Genomic DNA, 22,749 nt, shown 5'->3' on the forward strand with positions numbered 1-22,749 from the left:
AAGCAATACTTTGTTATCAACACAGGGAGTTTATTAAGAGTACATCCCATCTTCCCCATAACGAATAACTGACCCAGCACTTAACCTGAAAGTCTTGGGGATGGAATTTACCGGTTATCCGTAATTGTAACTGGACCAAAATGATTATGCAGAGAGCAGTCCGCATTTCCCTACACCGAACAGTGTTACATCATACACTACAAAGACGCTGTGATGTTGCCAATGTTCCGGGTGATTATGCTTAATCGGTTCTGCTGGCGTTATGTAAAAGGTCATTTAAGGTGAAAAGCTGGGATAAACAGCTACGTCGAATTTATCAAGCATTAAGGATTCAATTTTTACAACATATACAATCACGTGCATAAACGACTAAAGACACTTATAATTGATTATAACATTTTATTAAAAATATGAAAAGCTCATACACTTAAAATACACTCAGAAATGTCAAATGCAATAGGTACATATAACCTGAACTGAATGTTTAAAATGAAATGATAACCATAGGAAAATGTGTTTTTTGTTCCAGTTATATACAACAGTGAATAAGGAAAATAATATCAAATAAAATATTGTGTACATGAATTATTTTGTTTCCCATGATATTAAGATGACTAAAAAATCTAAAATTGACCATCGGTATTTTAACAGCAAATCTTCCCAGTTTAAACACAGATGCAATTGAACAATGAAAAAATTATCAGAAATAATGCATATCTGTATCAAGACATTTATTATAATATTATGATCACACTCATTGACTATTCCTTGACTTGATTACCAAGACTACTCATACAAATATGTAAAGAAACCAATTTCTAACACTTGGTATTTATCTTTTTAAGATCTGCATGACATATTCTTTATGACAGTGATGATATTATGGTACAAGTATAAAAAATACATAGGAAGTGAATTCTGTTTTAACTATTTACAATTCAATTCTGAATAAGTACAGTAAGACAAACAATCAAAATTATTACAAGACAGCAATAACACGGTTATAAAATAAAGTAGTGTGATTTTAATAAGCAAGAATATGTCCCAAACAGAACCTTTTTACTTGTAGTCTAAACATGAATTTAAATATTTTGTTCAGAGGATTGGTTCAAGTTTTAAAATACGTGAAAACCAGAACTAAAAGTACAAGATCTACTGTTTAAACAGGGGTCATTAATTAAAAAATTAAATGGACAATAAAGTTTACAAATTGTAAAGTAAGTAAAAATCGATCATGTCGTCTTGTGTTCATGTTTAGACCGAATGCACGAGTCACATATTATATTACAAACAAATAAATCTCAGCCTATTAAGACAAAATTGCTTATGTCAAGCTTATGTATGGCCATAAGCACTTTATAATTCAAAGTGGAAAATCAGACAAAAGACCAGATCCTTCCAGTAATCTTATAATCTGATACAAGAACTCCAAGGGCTTTTTACCATCTTGACTAAGGTGAAGAATGAGTCACACACCAGCTTTATTCTTTATATACAAACAAGAGCGCCGCATAACGGGTGCCATGCTCGGCTGCGGGTGCATTTTTGAAGAAATGAAAGCTTGTCAGATTTATTATTATTTTTCTTTTTTAGAGGTCACAGTGACCTTTGACCTAGTGACCCAAATATGGGTGTGGTGTGTAGAACTCATCAAGGTGCAGCTACATATGAAGTTTCAAAGTTGTAGGTGGAAGCACTTTGATTTTAGAGCCAATGTTCAAAACCTTAACAAAATGTTAAGGTTTTGCGGACGGCGGACACGATACGACGAGCTGGCTATGACAATACCTCGGGTTTTCTCCGAAAACAGCCTAGCTAAAAATGAGTTATCCCATGGATTGTTTAATCCTCTTCCCCCTTTTTAAAGACAGTAAGATAGACAATGTAATTGCAATATTGACCTATCTGGATTTTAAGACTTATTTATGCAGGGCCTGGGCAAGTGTCCCTCACAGCAAAATTGCTACAAAAACTAAGATGTTCTAACAAATAAAATGTGCCCATTTACAAACTTCTTAGAGATAAATTTTCTCATAAAACATCGAAGGCCTTGGCCCCATCCAAAGTGTCTAGCAAAAAAGATACCTGGAAGCTAATAGTATGCACAATTCACTGGATTAAAACCTCTTTGCAGCCCTCCTCTATTCCATCTCATCCACATAGCGATCATCGTATATGAAGCCTGTTTTTTTCCTCAATGCCGATGCCCTTGCTGCCGGTGTAGTACCCCTTCTCCTCTTCTGTTAGGGCTGCGTGCATCATCTGGTAGCGTACGTTCTCGACATGGTGACACAGTTGGCAAGCCTGGAGCCACGCCACGCCACGACCAGACCAACCACACCAATTGCTGCGCCCACCGCCGCCACGTACACCCCGAAGTTGAAGTTGAATTCGGGTGCGTCAGTTGTTTGCATTTAGAAGCTGTGGATGTTGTACTGTTCCCATGACTCTGTCAGCGACTTAGTGAGGAATGCGAAAATCACTCCCAGCACCTGACAGACAGCTGTAAGAAATTGCATAAACATGTATCACATAATAATAGAAGAAAATATTTTTCACAAATTTCCGCCCAAAACCCCCTATTGAAGGTTTCCATTTTTCTTTTTAATAAATTGCAAAAAACAAGAGCTGTTTTGTGAAACACAATGCCCCCTACTGCGCTTTGAAGCCGAACAGAAGCTATTTAAGAGAAAATTGTATATCAGGGTTCCCAGCTCTTTGTATGAACAAAATTCCCTGATGTTTCCCTGATGTAAAATAAACATTCCAGAATCATAATTTATACCTATTTCTTGTTTTAGACACCCTCAATAAATAGCAGTTGCAGACATAACTAAGCTACATGTATACTACAAAGCCACCATAGCCATGCAGGGAATCGATTTGCTGTTTTAATTGTATGCCTATGAAGGGACTTCTCGACACAAGTCGGGAAAGTCTGACCAAACAAAATTTCCTGATTTTTCCCTTACTGGAAAAAGTGAAAGTCTTTTTCCAGGTTTTCCCTGATTTCCAGGTTGGCTAGGAACCCTGAATATTTTTAAATTTAAAGGTCACAGTGACCTTGACCTTTGACCTAAGACCATGTTTGATTGTAGATTTCAATGCGATGCATGCACATGTGAAGTTTAAAGAACATAAACCCAAGAGTTTTTATTTTATGGGTAATGTTGAAGTTTTGGGACAGACACACATATACAATGACAGACACACACATACAATTACAGACAGACAGACAGACAGACAGACAGACAGACAGACAGACAGACAGACAACAGACAGACAGACAGACAGACAGACAGACAGACAGACAGACAGACAGACAGACAGACAGACAGACAGACAGACAGACAGACAGACAGACAGACAGACAGACAGACAGACAGACAGACAGACAGACAGACAGACAGACAGGCCAAAAACAATATACCCTCGATCATTCGATCAAGGGGCATAAAAACAGAAACATGATTGAATATGTTTACCATTGGGTATCATGAAGGCAACGAGAAACATGATTGAATATGTTTACCATTGGGTATCATGAAGGCAAAGAGAAGTATGATTGTATATGTTTACCAGTGGGAATAATGAAGGCAGAGAGGCACATCTCCCCTGTGGCAGAGTTGTACTTCCTGCAGAAGTAGATCAGGGCAGCAATGGTGCACACAAAGATGCCTGATGTACCAAGGCCAAAGAACAACATGGACATTTTCCAGATGCATGAGATGGAGATAAGTCTTACATGTACACATTTCAGAACAGCTACTGTCTAAAAATACAGATGCAGGCTGTAATATATTACAGTCTTGATTTGTTTTTACCGGTATACTTCAGGATCTACTTGCTTTATATGGTCAAAATTAACGGTAAATAATTATCAATATATAAAACAAGGGCTGTTTGTAAAACATGCATGCCCCCCATATGGGCTCTCAGTTGTAGTGACAGCCATTTTGTAAATATGTTTTTTGTCACTGTGGCCTTGACCTTTGACCTAGTGACCTGAAAATCAATAGGGGTCATCTGCCAGTCATGATCAATGTACCTATGAAGTTTCATGATCCTAGCCATAAGCTTTCCTGAGTTATCATCAGGAAACCATTTTACTATTTCGGGTCACTGTGACCTTGACCTTTGACCTAGTGACCTGAAAATCAATAGGGGTCATCTGCCAGTCATGATCAATGTTCCTATCAAGTTTCATGATCCTAGGCATAAGCGTTCTTGAGCTATCATCCGGAAACCATTTAACTATTTCGGGTCACCGTGACCTTGACCTTTGACCTAGTGACCTGAAAATCAATAGGGGTCATCTGCTAGTCATGATCAATCTACCTATCAAGTTTCATGATCCTAGGCATAAGGGTTCTTGAATTATCATCCGGAAACCATTTTACTATTTCGGGTCACCGTGACCTTGACCTTTGACCTAGTGACCTGAAAATCAATAGGGGTCATCTGCTAGTCATGATCAATCTACCTATGAAGTTTCATGATCCTAGGCATAAGCGTTCTTGAATTATCATCCGGAAACTATTTTACTATTTCGGGTCACAGTGACCTTGACCTTTGACCTAGTGACCTCAAAATCAATAGGGGTCATCTGTGAGTCATGATCAATGTACCTATGAAGTTTCATGATCCTAGGCCTAAGCGTTCTTGAGTTATCGTCTGAAAACCACCTGGTGGACGGACCGACAGACCGACCGACCGACAGACCGACCGACAGACCGACAGACCGACATGAGCAAAGCAATATACCCCCTCTTCTTCGAAGGGGGCATAATTAATAAACAAGAGATTACCAAGCAATATAGTCCCCTACCGGTGAAACTCCACCTTTGCCAGTATTTTATATATATATATATATATATGTGTTGCCATAGCAACCATAATTCTTGACGTAGGAACAAAATGAAATGACGTGCATAATCTCCATATTGCCAATCTATCCATGTTTCAAGTTTCATGAAAAAACATGAAGAACTTTTAAAAGTTATCGCAGGATCCAGAAAGTGTGACAGACAGACAGACTAACTGACAGAGCGCTTTTTGTTTCAGCGGTAGGGGACAAAAAACATGCAACTCGATCATATTTCAGGAGAAATGTTTGTTTGCATCTGCTTGTCTTTAATTTAAGGCGAGTGACCATTGCAGAGCTTGACACTGTAGCTCGGGCTCTAATAACACACAAAACATCAATACATACAAGGATTATTATTTGCACAATGCATTCAACATTTGCATTTCTATAGCAAATGTTAAATACATCCACTATAGAATGACCGGTCAAAGCAGTTTGTGAGAAGGTAATATCATCATCACGTTAACAGCCTATGAGGGTAAGGGGGGGGGGCACTTCTTGATATGTATATCATTCTGCCTTCTTTTAAGTTAATACAAAATCATAGAGTCAATCTCTAATCAGCCAACTAAGTTCAACATTCTGATATACATGATAGTTTCTATATCACCAGAACAGTTCAACTGTATGAACCCCAGCAAATTGTTAAAGACCGTTCTTTAGATTCCTCACTCTCAAAATGTTCTGCACTACATTTCAATTAAAAATCTGAAAATTGGACTTGCCTACCACATAATTAACTGTCAATTAATGTTGTGAGCTATAGAATATGCACGACAATTAGGGATTTCAATTTAAGCAGAATCCTGCTTTTTGATGCAAGCATTTAGCAATTTACTTACTTTTGACTCTTGCAAAGTATCTGCATTGCATCATTTTGATGCAAATGTAACACAAAAGCTCAATCAACAACATATTTTAAATATTATACAACTTGTGTTTAATCACATTGTATTCAAGAAAAATTAAAACTAAGAAACACTTGCTGAGCATGTAGCTAGTGTGCACAAACAAAATAGCTGCTTCAGTATTTTGACCCCTGAACATTTCCTTTGACCCGCAAAACTCTCAAGCTTGAGATCGTTTGAATCCAGGCCTCGTGTTCACAAAACGATTTTGCAAGCGAAAATCGATTTTAACTGAACTTGATTTTCATTTCAGCCTATCAACTAGTCTACAATGGAAATCAATTTTCAATGACAAGCAAAATCCATTTTCGATTGCAAAGAATGTTTTGTGAACACAGGGCCAGTGGTTTTTAAAATCAGATAAAATCCCTGGAAAATGTACCTGGAATGGCTTGCAAGTTGTTTGCCTTGTCCATATGGCTGACCATGGTCATTATGAATTGCCCGTTGTCAATAAAGAACAGGCCCACATTCAATGTGGCACTTCGTTCCTCCTTGCCTATACTAACATCACGAGAGATCTGGAAAAGGAGCCATATATTTATTCCCCCCTTCGAAGAAGAGGGGGTGTTAAGAAGTTTCCCCGATAATGGGAATTTCAGTATTTTGCTGTTTACTGAGAATTATCCCCGATAATGGGAAATCCGTAATTTACTATTTCCCCGATAGTGGGAACAATATAAACGCCAAATACCCGCTTTTGGTATGAGCATTTATTAACGATCCAAAATATATGTACAATCCTTGTGTCAATCCAGTACATCACTAAGTAACGACGTCACGTCTTTAACGTTACGTCACAAATCGACGTCACGTCATGGAACCAATCCGCTGGTACCAATTAAACGTTCAAATCTAATGTCCATTTTCCCCTCCATCAAAATACAGTACATTTTGATAAATATTGTTAAACAAAATTTTAAATAATAAATTGAATACGTAAATTAATTGTATGTTCTTTTCGATATTCTAATCATTAATTGTTCAGTTCTAACGGGCATAGCTTTTTCACCGATCTCGTCATTGTGCTGCTTCCAACCTGACTTTGTACGACTCTCACTCGACCGTCTTGTCCTGGATAAACCTCGAGTATCCGTCCTAGTGGCCAGTTTCCCCTCGTCGTTTCCGGAGTAATGATAAGAACGACTTCGCCATTCTTGATGTCTCTCTCAGGATGAAACCGCTCTCGTGTTGAATTGGTTAGAGAGTGGTTTTCAGCAGCTAATGGAAATGCGCTGAGATTTTCCCTTGCGCGTTGCTGTAAGACATACTGTGCTTGTAATGGTGTTGAATTTACACCGAACACGACTCTATCAAATTCGTAGATATCGGGACAACGGTTATGATTCATTCCCCTCCATAGGAATCTGTGATATGGCTTGTCCGCGTGATCAATGCCTATTCTTAGATACATCTCGGCTATGTCGCAAACTACTGCAGCCGGATGCTTCCTGAATCTTAGCAAAACGTCAAACAGATCGCGCTGAAGCTTTGGGCCTTGGTGCATTTTATCATTTAGTGATACGTCTTCAAATTTTGCTGCAGCATCAAACACGATTCTGGTTTTTGTTGTATCTTTATCTGGCCTCAGAACAAGAAAATGAGGTGGGAACCATTTTGCATTAGACACTTCAGAATCTGGAACTTTTGACACGTACCCCTTTTCTACGTATTGTTCGATGCATTCGCTGTATGCTTTAGCTTCCTGAGGACATCGTTTAAGTCTTTTTTCGGTGTTCTTTAATCTATTCAGTGCCATTTTGTAATCTTTTAGCATAACAGTTTCGTTGCTTTTCCATGGAATTGCGACGCGATACATCTGATTTTCGAATATGCACGACTGTTTTACTACTTTAAGTGCTTGTTGCTCGTCAATGTTAACGACAGGTGATTCAGTTGATTCCCTTTCAACTTCCCAGAATATCTTAAGAGTCAGGTTTAGAGTCTCGATTTCCGTTACGTCTCTTACAAAGTATGTTCGCGCAAAATTTGTTTGTAGGACCGGTGTTAAATTTGAACACGGATTACCGATGCATGTCCATCCAAGTGCTCTACCTCTTCTTTCTTCTAGTGCATAATGTAAATCTGCACAATCAACTCCAATTAAGATGTCAACAATAGGTCTGGTCGTAGCTTTTGGAAATGTTACGTCACGAAGATGTGGCCATTTTCTTTGGTACTTGTTCCAGTCAACAACTTTCATGTCTCCTGTTACTTTGTTAGCTGTAAATGCTGCTACATTTATCTTTACGCTTCCGTTGACACTTCTTATTTCGAATTCAACTGGTCTAGTTTCAAAAGTCTCGACTTGACCATTCAGAACATTGACCTTGACCTTTTCCGTTCTACTTTTACAGCCGAGTTCTGCCGCTACGTCACTATTGATGTACGTTGTTGTACTTGCGTCATCTAGCAATGCGTTTACAGTTATCGACCGATTTCCATTTGCGAGAATAACCGGAACTGTTCCGAGCCCTACTAAATCAGATCTGGTATGACTTTTTGCTGACAAATATGTTGCCCCATTCTCTTCCGTAGGAGATTGAACTGGACTGTCAGCAGCGTTTGGTTTTATGCTCTTTTGCGCATTTCTGTGTAAACAGTCTGTGATGCAGCTCTTCACATCCATTGTGTCCGCATTGTCTACTTCGACGGCATGACTTTCCGACATGGTTAAACCCAAGGCAACGATAGCAAAGATAAAGTTGTTTTGCTTGGTCCCACCGTTGTGAAACATTCAATTTTTTAAAATTGTCACAGTTCCATACTCCATGCTGTTTGTCACATACTCTGCATTTAAATATTTTCCCGCTTTCTTCGGAACCACCAAAAAAACGATCTTTGATTGTAAGAGTTCGTCTTTTTCGAAGTATGCTCTGACATCAAATATCCTGACATTCCTTGCAAGGTCTCTGACGCGATAGTTTGGAATTCTGCCTCTTGAATAACCCATGTCCGTAGCGACAATACTGACTCATTGTGTTGACCCTCAAAGACCCAACGATGATATCGTGCCAAGAGCGGTTCTGGTAATTTTCTTTGTAATTTTGCATATAATGAACCAATTCCAAGTTTGTGGCGTTGATCCGCTTCCTGCAAATTAATAATTGCTACGTCTAATAGATCGGCAAATTGTTCTAGGTCTTTTGCGTTGCCAAGTCGGACGTTTTCGAAGTGTTCAAGTTCTTCTAGGTAAATTGCTATCTGTCGACGCCTGCCCCCATATTTCCTTTCAAGTCGATCTTTTGCTGCTTGATATGCAAACGCCGAGTGCCCAAGATTTTCAATTACTTTTAACGCTTCGCCAGATAAGTACTGTCTAAGCTGAAGAAGTTTGTAATCTGCTGTGGCTGGCGCTCTGTCAAAACAAGCAAGGAATGCTGCTTTCCATGATTGGTAAACTCGCTTATCACCATTGAACAATGGAATTTCCACACGTTTGAGTTGCCTCCAAAGGTCTTGTCCTAATGTAGGATCGATGCCTGAACTCATAGCGTTGCCTTTTTCAAATTCGTCTTTGATGTAAGAGGCATGAGGTGCTTCACGCCTACAATCGTTTTGCGCATCGAACCCGGTCCAATTACGCCACATACTTGGAAATTTGTCATTTTGTCGCACAGTATTATGTGAAACCGGCCGGTCTTTAGAAAAATAAAGTTTACTCACCGGGTCATACGAAAACGCTTTGCTTACTTGACTTGCTGTTTCACTTCGTAGATCGTTTAAATAGGCACAGGCATCTTCCGTTGTTTTTTCATATTCAAGTTCAATCTTTTCCATTTCCGCAATTACTATTTTACTTTTTTCAAGTTCATTTTCTTCCATGTACATATTGGATAAACTATCAAGCTTTTTAATAACTTCGTCCATCGCAAAATCCAACTGCTTGCAAGCGTCGTTCACTGTCGCGCTACATGCATTTCCCTCCAAATGTGACACTACATTTTTCCTTGCTCTGGTAAAATTAGTTTTCAGTCTTATTTTCTCCCTCTTCAACAAAATCTCTGTCTTTAAATATTCAACTGGATCCATCGCTCACTCAATTTAGAAACCACGCTCTGCTACCAAATGTTAAGAAGTTTCCCCGATAATGGGAATTTCCGTATTTTGCTGTTTACTGAGAATTATCCCCGATAATGGGAAATCCGTACTTTACTATTTCCCCGATAGTGGGAACAATATTAACGCCAAATACCCGCTTTTGGTATGAGCATTTATTAACGATCCAAAATATATGTACAATCCTTGTGTCAATCCAGTACATCACTAAGTAACGACGTCACGTCTTTAACGTTACGTCACAAATCGACGTCACGTCATGGAACCAATCCGCTGGTACCAATTAAACGTTCAAATCTAATGTCCAGGGGGTATATTGCTTTGCTCATGTCGGTCTGTCGTCTGTTCGGTCTGTCGGTCTGTCTGTCGGTCTGTCGGTCCGTCCACCAGGTGGTTGTCAGACGATAACTCAAGAACGCTTGGGCCTAGGATCATGAAACTTCATAGGTACATTGATCATGACTTGCAGATGACCCCTATTGATTTTAAGGTCACTAGGTCAAAGGTCAAGGTCACGGTGACCCGAAATAGTAAAATGGTTTTTGGATGATAACTCAAGAACGCTTATGCCTAGGATCATGAAACTTGATAGGTAGACTGATGATGACTAACAGATGACCTCTATTGATTTTCAGGTCACTAGGTCAAAGGTCAAGGTCACGGTGACCCGAAATAGGAAAATGGTTTCCGGATGATAATTCAAGAACGCTTATGCCTAGGATCATGAAACTTGATAGGTAGATTGATCATGACTAGCAGATGACCCCTATTGATTTTCAGGTCACTAGGTCAAAGGTCAAGGTCACGGTTACCCGAAATAGTAAAATGGTTTCCGGATGATAACTCAAGAACGCTTTTGCCTAAGATCATGAAACTTGATAGGTACATTGATCATGACTGGCACATGACCCCTATTGATTTTCAGGTCACTAGATCAAAGGTCAAGGTCACAGTGACCCGAAATAGTAAAATGGTTTCCTGATGATAACTCAAGAAAGCTTATGGCTAGGATCATGAAACTTCATAGGTACATTGATCATGACTCGCAGATGACCCCAATTGATTTTCAGGTCACTAGGTCAAAGGTCAAGGTCACAGTGACAAAAAACATATTTACAAAATGGCTGTCACTACAACTGAGAGCCCATATGGAGGGCATGCATGTTTTACAAACAGCCCTTGTTTATTTTGCAATTACGGTAAAAAGAAGAGTAAGTAAATTGTTAACTTGTTTTCTATGCCAGTTTACGAGTATTCTTTGCACTGTGCATATATGCAATAATTTTGGGACGGTTTACACAGGGTATTTTATCTTGATTTGGAGAAAGGGCCTGGCCTTCGATTTTGGGACACAAAACATGGACAAAACTGAGGAAAGGGAAAAAATGCCCCAACGTTAGCTTGAAATTTGGGGAAAAAATTCCATCATGTTAAAGAAATTTTCATTGAGAAAGGGGCCTTTTTCTCGGGGAAGAGGCTTTTACAAGGCCATTGCTAAAGAAAGAACAAAAACTGTTTCAGTTATGTTACATTAACACAAGCATCCTAAGAAAGCTTGTTTTCCGATTTTGGAAAAGTATAGGTACCATGAAGATTGGGGAAAATTAGCGTGAAAACCCTTACATTGGGAACATTCACGTCCTGAAATTGTTCAGGTTGTTAAATATAGGTCTTTTTTTATTGCTTTACTTAATTGCTAAAACCTGTCTAAATGTTCTTTCATATGGCTTTTTGCTGAAATGTTCAGTATCCATGCTAATTATATTTTTAACTTGCAACTAATATGCATTTGAAGCAAAATTGATGCCACTTTCCTTCATTTTGGGAATTGTTCTAATGCCTATCAGGAATTTTGTAATGTTTACTTATTAGGAAAGTGCCTTTTACAGATACTTTAAATATGTGGAAACAAATTGCTGTGGAATATTTGCAAATGTGAACAAAATAAATGCCACTTGCACACATTCAAACAAAAGAACCCAGCATGGGTTAAGCAATACACGTTCTTTTTCAAGTTAACAGTAGTATTTTCAACGCTTTTTTGTTTTAATGGAAAAATAAATAATGCTGTATAACTTTATTTAATTTGTAAGAAAAAGAAAAAAACTTAACAGTATACTAGTGATACAAAGATTGATTGATTAAAATGATTATAAATTAAATATATAAAATTTAATAAATAAGACCTTAATAGGTACTTCGTAAAGAAGGAAAATATTTCAGAGGTCGGGCTAGGGTCACATTTTTAGGAGAAGTCACTTCTCTCTTGACTGGCATTTAAGAAGAAATGAGCAGAATTAAAGCGGAGTCATGTTTTTTGGTTATATTATATCTATCTTGTAATTAGTTGCATTATTTTACCATTAGAAATAACTGAATACAAAATGTAAATTAAGAATCCTGCTCTTTCATTTATTTTAATTGTTTATTGAATTAACAATCAAGTAAAAAACAACTAAAAAGACAACTTACTTAAAGCATTCAAGTGTGCATGAAAGTGCTTATAATGTTTACAACCACAACCCACCCGACCCACACAAAAACATTTTGGGGTGGGGGGAATTTGATAAAATAAATTAATAATTAAAAAAATAAAAAAAACAATTTAACTACCTTACCTCATATTTCCAGTTGAAACAACAATGAAGCCAGTTAGATAAACAAGTCTTTAATAATTACAACACAGTTACGGAATGACATCATTAAAACCTATGCTTTAAAAATCTGCAAGCTTTTATCCACACCTGTCGATGGTGTCGGTCAATATCAGAGGCCTTTGGTGTGAATGCCAAGTTGGGGCAAGTTTCTAGAGAGTTAAAGCTGTAAGCTTGTAACAAAAATAAAGCAACAATTGCGGACTTTCGGCGAAATTGTCGCCCGAGTCGCCCTCTTGGCTGACCCTTGTAATCGCTGTTAGCAGATAATGTTCACGACACAATTTGTTTTAGTTACAGAATTTGATGACATATTAAGGAAAAATTAACACATTCTCAATAACCGTCCTAAACAATCCCAAAAGTAAGGAAGAAAAGTCCAATCAATTATTTTCCAAAAGCGCATTAACTGCAAGTGAACAGACATTCCCAAAAGTATTTATAGTTCACAGGACATTAGGTCCTGTTGACTTAAAAAACTTGCAGGACCGGCATGGGAATCATAGGACCAAAGCATCACATCACAGACTCAAATGTATTGACATATTGATATCGGTAATTGAAAAAACTTAAATGGAAAAAAAGCAACACAACACTGAACACTAAGAATTCACAGCACACTCTGACACAGTATTTTAAAGAACAAGAGCTGTGTTTGTAAAACACAATGCCCCCTACTGCGCTTTGAAGCCGAATGGCAGCTATTTTAGAAAAAATGACCTTTGACCTTAAAGGATGACCTTGACCTTTCACCACGCAAAATGTGCAGCTCCAGGAGATACACATGCATGTCAACTATCAAGTTGCTATCTTCAATATTGCAAACGTTATGACCAAGGTTAAGGTTTAAGGACAGACAAACACACACATACAATGACAGACAGGCAGACAGACAGGCCAAAAAAAAATAACCCCGATCGTTCGATCCGGGGGCATAAAAACAATGTAACGTCACACAATGTTGTTCTCTTGTTGCAACAAAGTGGTAAACAGCATAACATTCTTTATTAACATTTACATAGTGAGGAAGGTACTTCAAGAAATTATAAGAAGAATGCTTCTACGCAAATTAACGCAATTTAGTCAGTGTTTATTAAAATAATCAATTAAAGTCACAATGTAATAAACAATGAAGTGTTTAGCAGTGCATGCCAAATCATCTCAGCTTGTTATTTGAAGATTTTACTGTACAATCCACAAATCAAAACATAAAATCAAAGCACAACATTTTACATCTTCTAAAACTGATGAATTTCAGAAGGCTAAACATTTATTTTTTATTCAAATGGTAACAATAATAGGATTTTTTCCAATAAATCTATTTCATTTAATATTAAACACACGGATATTCTCATCATTGTATTGTCCAATAATGACAGAGCCAGATTTTCGGTTATAGAAAACTGTATGAGGGGATTGAAGTCCATCCTTCTGTGTAGCCAGTGTAGCAATCTTCTTTTTGCCCTCTCTATCCACCTGTATGACAGTGTTTGATGATTGACCACAAACAAGCACCTGTCCTGCAGGCGTCAAGTGAACTCCCCGTGGGTTTTTAAGTTCTGTGTCAGTGAAGTTGGAGATAACAGTCCCATCCCTGGCTAGGGTGAGGAGCATGCTACGGTTATAGTTTGTAACATAGATCCTGTCACCACTGGGACTCACTTCACAATTCCAGACTGCATGGATGTTACAAAAATATCAAATAGACTGTATAGATTAATGTTCAGCAATATAGAAAAAAAATCTAATACTAAAACTGTTCCACCCCAACCTCAAACAACAATACACATGCAAACACATTAAAATTAAAAAATCAAAATCTATAATATTTAGCGTACATGGTCATAGAGTTAAATTAATAAAAACTTAAGAATAATTAATAATATATATACATGTACAGAACATTCTTGTAACATTCTTTTTTTTAGCAAAGCTATTTTGATAATTCAGTGGGGTTTCGAGCCTTTTGGGAAAAGGAGTCTGGTCAAATTGATATTTTTTAATTGATAAAAGTGGCAAAATTGGGAATTTGTTATCGACAAAAAGGACCAAATTTTGAGTTATTATCAACAGATATTGACACAACAGGTCTTTTCCTGGCCATTTTGGATAAAAATCATATCAATTATGGTTATATATTTTGTTGTCTAATAATCATATTAAGACATTTCTTAAAAAAAAAAAGAAAAAAAAATTATTTTTTTAATTAAGAATATTTTTATAATTGGTTTGGAATCGGGTCTGTTTGCTTTGGTATTGGGTCCGTTTTACGGCCTTTTTAACATAGCAGAAAACTCCCTGTAATTATTTTTTTTTAATATAAGTTCATGACAATTACCTGCATCAACACCAGATGTATCCTCATACATCATGTTCACCAGTGTGCCAGTGAGAGTGTACTTGTACAGAGCAGTACGGGAGGTTACATACAGGTCCTCCTGGTGATGGGAAACTCCTCTACAGGGATGTGGTAGCTGTAACCTCCTACCCTTCACCAGCTGTCCACTGTTCACTGAGAAAAACTGTATACAACTGTCCACAGTAACTGCTACATGACAGGGGGTGATCAAACATATGTTCCATGGAGTGCCAGACATATCACAATCACTGACCACCTTGTACAGCAGATCCAACAGCTTCAGTCTCTTGTTTTGATTGTCTGTAACAAGTATCTGACCATTGGAAAGACTACAAATGCCCCTTATATCACAGTTGGTATGATCGCTCGGTATTTTCACACTAGCTAAAGAAGTCATTGCAACTGAGATTGCCTCGTCTGGACTTTCCTGTATATTCGGTTCTTTCTGAACATTTATGGTTTGACCAAGAACGAAAAGGTTGGATAAATACGCTTCAATGTCATTGTAAGAAATCAATTTTAAGGAAACTTCTGTTTGTACAAAATTGTTGTTCAGGTATTTTTCTACTTGTTTAAACAGCTCTGTACTCTTTTGATAAGCTATGAATGCCAGCTCTGCATTCTTTTTGCCAGTTTCCTGTAATGCATCATTGAGACATGTCAGCTTAGTACGAAGTCTTGAGCATGCATCAACATCAAAATTGAAGGAGGCATTCCAGCTGGCTTTCACTTCGTCCAGTTCCTTCAGTGTGGTCTTCTCCAGCTTATCTAAGGTGTCATTTATTCTCTCTCTCAAATTTCTCACCTCTTTAAGCCTCTCTTCATATGACACTTGCAGTGACTTCATGTTGCTCTCCCAGTTTGTTTGCAGCTTCATAAGTTGATCCAGAATGGTGTTAATATTGGCTGACAGCTGCTGATGGTCTGTTGCAGACAGAGTGGTGTCAGCAATCAAGGTAACCTTTGAACACTGTCTGAAATGCAGAAGTTCAAAAATCAATATATTATTTCCCTTCATTTGCAGAGCATTTATATACCACTGCAAATTATATTAAATCAATAGTAAGATTATGTGTAATATGATATATTTGATAGCTAAATTAAAGTTAAATTATATTTAATGCTACAAACATATTACTTGATTCAAATTAATATTGTTTTACATGAAAAATATCTTATTATTTTATCAACAAGATTTATATGGTTTAAGCACTTCGAATGTGTTTGTGTATTTAACAATTAACCCAGGTTAATCATAACAAATAACACAATAGAATACAAAAAGGTAACTTCCAACATACCGATGACTCAGCAGAATGCAAGTGTTGCAGCACACTTGGCTGTGGTCCTCACAAAACAGTTTCAGTGTCTCTTCTTTATGAACTTCACAGATCTCCAGAAATTCCTGTGTAGCCATGGCAACTGGCCACTTCTCCATTTCTTTAGGCCCATTAGTGATATGGTGTTGAAACAACTGACTATGCAGATTTACGCATTGGTCACAAAAGCAAGAGTCACACTTTTTACAATAAGCTTTTGCCTCAGTCTTAGTGTTTTTATTCTTACAAGTTATGCAAAAATATTCTACAAATGTATCAAAATCCTTGGTCTCCAAAGACACTAAAGCGACTGCCATTCTTTTAAGATACTTAGTTTTCAATATTCTATTCTAAGTTACAAGTCAACTGCTTCGACCAAAGTCCGTCTTGTCTCTCATGCAAATCAAATTTTAGCTATCTGAATACTGAATACACTACCCCATTTTGTGATCTTGTAATGAAATCAAATGGATATGCTATGATATTAATTATCAAAAGTTTGATTTGTCTATACATGTAATTCATGTGAGTGTCAAAATTTGCAGGTCCAACAGATAATGGTTCAGGTGTATCTCTGTGCTAAAGTTCAATTGTGAAGGCAAAGAGTGCATGTATCAAGAGCTTGTCACATTTACAAATGATGAATTAATCTTTATGCATATGTAGCATTATTTAACAGAAATTCTTACATTTAATAGAAATTTTAACTTCAAAAGGGAATAAACGTAAGACTAATTTTTTAAGTAATCAATTAAAGTGACGTGTTCACACATTAGAAATGAAAATATTTAAAAAAAAAAAAAGAAAAAAGACAAAACTGTACATCAAGAAATGAAGTAATACTAATGACCGAGATCCTAACTGAAGATAAATTTTCATTTTTGAGTAATCACCATGACAAATTTATTAAATAACAAAAGCATTCCGAATTTAATTTAGACAATGGGCATACCAACAAAGGTCCTTAGTTTTTAATTCCCAAAATACATGGTCATGCCTACACAGCGTGATGGTTATTGCCGCTCTCTCTGTGTGGCATAAAAATCTGTGCGCAGGTCTAACAAGAAATATCTTTATCGGCGTATATCCTGACTTTGAAATGAACATGAAAAGATTAAATTGTCTAAGTTATTAAGTTAAAAACAAAGGTTTCAGTATTGTGGTGTTCATGTTTTACTTAAAGTCGCATATCCACGAAGTGCGCGTACATTAAATGATTAATACGAGTTAGTAGATACATTTTTATGCGTGTGATCACAACATATGTGTCCTCACATGGCTTTATATTATTAATTAATTTCTTCATTATCGAATCAGTTTATATTTGATTTAGACAAATTTGTTTGTCCACTGATTCAAATAATACTGTTTCATCCGCGCCATGCGAAAATTTGTCATCTTACATATGCGGCCAGCATAGCTCAAGCTCAGCCTGCGCACTTGAGCAGTCTGTTCATGGAGTACGCTTTTAGCTATAAAAAAGCACTCAATGTTTCTTGGTATCTCCTGAATATCCTCCTAAGTATACATATCCTGACAAGACTGCGAAGAGTGCAAGCTGGACTCGAGCTACGTTGGCAGCATATTGCATAAGTCCAATTTTCGCATGACGCGGTAGCCTATTCTTCCTTGCAGAAAAGATTTTCAGACAGACCGACCCGACCGCGTACATCACACGTGTGTGGCTAGATAATTAAATGATTTCCCTTCTATCTCGGACAATGTACTACTAGTTCGGTTGTTTTGTCTCAAAATGCAAGGCAAATGGAATTTATCGATAGGTTTTCATTAACTTCTAATCCCTAAATTCGTGCTATGTGATATCCTGAAAGCAATACTTTGTTATCAACACAATGCGTTTATAAATAGTACATTCCGTCGTCCCCTTACGATTAACTAACCCAGCACTCGCCCTGAAAGTTTTGGGGATGAAATTTACCTCTTTATGGATAATTGTAAATGGACCAAAATAATTATGCAGAGCAGTCCGCATTTCCCTACACTGAATACTACAAAGACGCTGTGATGTTGCCAATGTTCCTGGGGATTATGCTCAAATCAGCCAATGGAATGAATGGATTGTATTCATTCGGGTCTGCTGGCGTTATGTAAAAGGTCATTTAAGGTGAAAAACTGGGTTAAACAGATACGCCGAATTTATCGAATATTAATGATTCAATTATGACATCAAATACAATCACATGCATAAACGACTTAAGACTTTTTATTGATTATAACATTTTATTAAAAGTATGAAAAGCTGATACACTAAAAATACATGCAGAAATGTCGAATGCAATAGGTACATGATATTACCTGAACTGAACGTTTAAAATGAAATGTGTTTTGGTTCCAGTTATATACAACAGTGAATAAGGAAAATAATATCAAATAAAATATTGTGTACATTAATTTTTTTCCCATGATATTAAGATGACTAAAAAATCTAAAAATAACTATTTAAACAGCAAACCTTCACAATTTAAACAAGTTGCAATTGAACAATGAACAAATTATCAGAAATAATGCATATCTGTGTCAAGACATTTATTATAATATTATGATCACACTCCTTGACTATTCCTTGACTTAATTACCAAGACTACTCATACAAATATGTAAAGAAACCAATTTCTAACACTTGGTATTTATCTTTTTAAGATCTGCATTAAGTATTTTTATGACAGTGATGATATTATGGTACAAGTATAAACAATACATAGGAAGTGAATTCTGTTTTAACTATTTACAATTCAATTCTGAATAAGTACAGTAAGACGAACAATCGAAATTATTACAAGACAGCAATTACACGCTTATAAAATAATGTAGTGTAATTTTAATAAGCAAGAATATGTCCCAAACAGAACCTTTTTACTTGTAGTCTAAACATTAATTTAAATATTTTGTTCAGAGGATTGGTTCAAGTTTTAAAATACGTGAAAACCAGAACTAAATGTACAAGATCTACTGTTTGAACAGGGGTCAGTGATTAAAAAATAAAATGGACAATAAAATTTATAATTTGTAAAGCAAGTAAAATATCATGTTGTCTTGTGTTCATGTTTATACTTAATGCACAAGTCACATATTATATTACAAACAAATAAATCTCAGCCTATTAAGACAAAATTGCTTATGTCAAGCTTATGTATGGCCAAAAGCACTTTATTATTCAAAGTGGAAAATAAGAAAAAAGACCAGATCCTTCCAGTAATCTTATAATCTGATACAAGAACTCCAAGGGCATTTTACCATCTTGACTAAGGTGAAAAATGAGTCACGCACCAGCTTAATTCTTTATACAAAAATGAGTTACCCCATGGATTGTTTAATCCTCTTCCCCCTTTTTAAAGACAGTAAGATTCACAATGTAATTGCAATATTGACCTATCTGGACTTGAAGACTTAGTTATGCAGGGCCTGGGCAAGTGTCCCTCACAGCAAAATTGCTACAACAAATAAAATTTTCAAACAAATAAAATGTGCCCATATACAAACTTTATAGAGATAAATTTCCTCTTAAAAAATTAAAGGCCTTGGCCCCATTCAAAGTGTGTAGAAAAAAACATCCTTGGAAGCTTATAGTATGCACAATTAACTGCATTAAAATCTCATGCAGCTGCCTCTATTCCATCTCATCACCATAGCGACCATCGTATCTGAAGCCTGGTTTCTCCTCAATGCCCATGCCCTTGCTGCCAGTGTAGTACCCCTTCTCCTCCTCTGTTAGGGCTGCGTGCAGCATCTGATAGCGTACATTCTCCACGTGGTGACACAGTTGGCAAGCCTGGAGCCAAGCCACGACCAGACCCACCACACCAATTGCCGCGCCCACTGCCGCCACATACACCCCGAAGTTGTAGTTGAATTCGGGTGCGTCAGTTGTTTGCATGTAGAAGCTGTGGATGTTGTACTGTTCCCATGACTCTGTCAGCGACTTAGTGAGGAATGCGAAAATTAATCCCAGCACCTGACACACAGCTGTAAGAAAATGCATATACATATATTACATAACAAAAGAAGGATGTATTCTTCACAAATTTCTGCCAATAACTCAATATTGAAGGTTTCCATTTTTCTTTTTAATAAATTGCAAAAAAACAAAAGCTGTTTTGTGAAACACACTGCCCCCTTCTGCGCTTTGAAGCTGAACAGAAGATATTTAAGAGAAAATGGTATATTTTTTTAATGTAAAAGTCACAGTGACCATGACCTCTGACCTAGTGACCTCAAACCATGTTTAATAGTAGATCTCAATGAGATGCATGCACATGTAATTTTTAAAGAACATAGACACAAGAGTTTTAGGGGCAAGGTTAAAAGTTTTGGGACAGACACACAAATACAATGACAGACACAAACATACAATGGCAGACAGGCAGGCCAAAATCAATATACCCCCGATCATTTGATCCGGGGGCATAAAAACAGAAACATGATTGCATATGTTTACCATTAGGTATCATGAAGGCAACAAGAAACATGATTGTATATGTTTACCATTGGGTATCATGAAGGCAACAAGAAAAATGATTGCATATGTTTACTATTGGGTATCATGAAGGCAACAAGAAACATGATTGTATATGTTTACCATTGGGTTTCATGACGGCAACGAGAAAAATGATTGTATATTTTACCACTGGGTATCATGAAGGCAACAAGAAACATGATTGTATATGTTTACCATTGGGTATCATGAAGGCAACGAGAAACATGATTGTATATGTTTACCATTGGGTATCATGAAGGCAACAAGAAACATGATTGTACATGTTTACCATTGGGTATCATGAAGGCAACAAGAAACATGATTATATATGTTTACAATTGGGTATCATGAAGGCAACAAGAAACATGATTGTATATGTTTACCATTGGGTATCATGAAGGCAACGAGAAACATGATTGTAAATGTTTACCACTGAGTATCATGAAGGCAACGAGAAACATGATTGTCTATGTTTACCATTGGGTATCATAAAGGCAACAAGAAACATGATTGTTATTTTTATGTTTACCAGTGGGTATCATGAAGGCAGCAAGGCACATTTCCCCTGTGGCAGAGTTGTACTTCCTGCAGAAGTAGATCAGGGCAGCAATGGTGCACACAAAGATGCCTGATGTACCAAGGCCAAAGAACAACATGGACATCTTCCAGATGCCTGCAATGGAAATAAATCTTACCTGTACACGTTTCATAACAGCTACTGTCTAAAAATACAGATGCAGTCTGAAATAAACAGTCTTGATTTTTTTTTACTGGTATACTTCAGGATCTACTTGCTTTACATGGTTAAAATTAAAGTTTAATTATTATCTATATATCAAATTACTTAAAAAAGACATGCAACTCAAAGCACATTTCAGGAGAAATTTTTGTTTGAATCAGCTTATTTAACCCTTTGCATGCTGGGAAATTTGTCGTCTGCTAAAATGTCATCTGCTGAATTTCTAAAATTAGCATTTTCTTCTTTTTTTTTTCAAAGCATACTATCAGAATAACAAACAGTTTGGATCCTGATGAGACGCCACGTTCATCTGGATCAAAACTGTTTGCAAAGGTCTTCAAAATTCTGTTCCAGCACTGAAAGAGTTAAGGCGAGTGACCATTACAGAGATCCGGCTCTAATTTACTTAACCAGACTATTGCCAAGCAATATAAGTCCCCTATTTTCAGCCATGTTCCAAGTCTATTTGTTACCATAGCAACCAGAATTTTTGACGTTAGAACAAAATGAAATGAAGTGCATAATCTCCATATTGCCATCTATCCATGTTTCAAGTTTCATAAAGAAATATGAAGAACTTTTAAAGTTATCGCAGGATCCACTATTTTCAGCAATATTTTAGTCTATTTGTTCATATTTCTAGTCTATTTGTTGACATAGCAACTAGAATTCTTGACATAGGAACAAAATGAAATGACGTGCATAATCTCCATATTGCCATATGTCAATGTTTTAAGTTTCATGAAAAAATATGAAGAACTTTTTAAATAGCAGTTTGTGAGAAGGTAATATCACCATCACGTTAACAGCCTATGAGGGTAGGGGGGCACTTGTTAACATCTATATCATTCTGCCTTCTTTTAAGTTAATACAAAATCATAGAGTCAATCTCTAATCAGCCAACTAAGTTCAACATTCTGATATACATGATAGTTTCTATATCACCAGAACAGTTCAACTTTATGAACCCCAGCAAATTGTTAAAGACCGTTCTTAAGATTCCTCACTCTCAAAATGTTCTGCACTACATTTCAATTAAAAATCTGAAAATTGAACTTACCTTCCACATTATTAACTGTCAATTAATGTTGTGAGCTATAGAATATCAACAACAATCAGGGAGTTCAATTTTAGCATAATCCTGTTTTTTGATACAAGCAATTTACTTACTTTTGACTCTTTCTAAGTATCTGCATTGCATCATTTTGATGCAAATGTTACACAAAAGCTCAATCAACAACATATTTAATATATTATACAACTTGTGTTTAATCAAATCGTATTCAACAACAAGAGATGTGTTTGTCAGAATTACAATGCCCTCTACTGCGCCGCTTTGATTTTTTTTA

The 22,749-nt window shown here is 36.6% G+C and overlaps 2 protein-coding genes across 4 annotated transcripts in view; both read right to left on the reverse strand.

The window, feature by feature from the left end:
• Positions 1-622: 622 nt before the first annotated feature.
• The window catches only part of LOC127857161 (uncharacterized), a 34,901-nt gene continuing 12,774 nt past the window's right edge, over positions 623-22,749 (reverse strand). For 2 of the 3 annotated variants that reach the window (XM_052393566.1, XM_052393567.1), the window contains exons 3-4: positions 21,191-21,334; positions 18,388-20,150 (exon numbers count right to left, since the gene is read on the reverse strand). In XM_052393566.1, the coding sequence (XP_052249526.1) occupies positions 19,795-20,150; positions 21,191-21,334 (500 nt within the window). In that variant the 3' untranslated portion in view covers positions 18,388-19,794. Of the gene's footprint in view, positions 1,056-18,387; positions 20,151-21,190; positions 21,335-22,749 lie in introns of those variants that run through there. The other variant, XR_008038359.1, reaches the window with a different exon arrangement.
• LOC127857157 (uncharacterized) lies at positions 13,479-16,629 on the reverse strand. The gene is made up of 3 exons (XM_052393560.1): positions 16,149-16,629; positions 14,827-15,821; positions 13,479-14,164 (listed from the first exon to the last, which is right to left on the reverse strand). The coding sequence occupies exons 1-3, from the start codon at positions 16,481-16,483 to the stop codon at positions 13,812-13,814; spliced, it is 1,683 nt and encodes a 560-aa protein (XP_052249520.1). The 5' UTR covers positions 16,484-16,629; the 3' UTR covers positions 13,479-13,811.

The sequence above is a fragment of the Dreissena polymorpha genome, chromosome 14, assembly GCF_020536995.1.
Source record: "Dreissena polymorpha isolate Duluth1 chromosome 14, UMN_Dpol_1.0, whole genome shotgun sequence".
Taxonomy (NCBI): domain Eukaryota; kingdom Metazoa; phylum Mollusca; class Bivalvia; order Myida; family Dreissenidae; genus Dreissena; species Dreissena polymorpha.

What these genes read in the sequence shown, in the direction of transcription:
- LOC127857157 (XM_052393560.1), bottom strand. Translation starts at nt 16,483, where the DNA reads ATGGCAGTCGCTTTAGTGTCTTTGGAGACCAAGGATTTTGATACATTT. An exon ending in TGCATTCTGCTGAGTCATCG is followed by an intron (nt 15,822 to 16,148) that starts GTATGTTGGAAG and finishes TCTGCATTTCAG; the next exon opens with ACAGTGTTCAAAGGTTACCT. An exon ending in TACATCTGGTGTTGATGCAG is followed by an intron (nt 14,165 to 14,826) that starts GTAATTGTCATG and finishes ACATCCATGCAG; the next exon opens with TCTGGAATTGTGAAGTGAGT.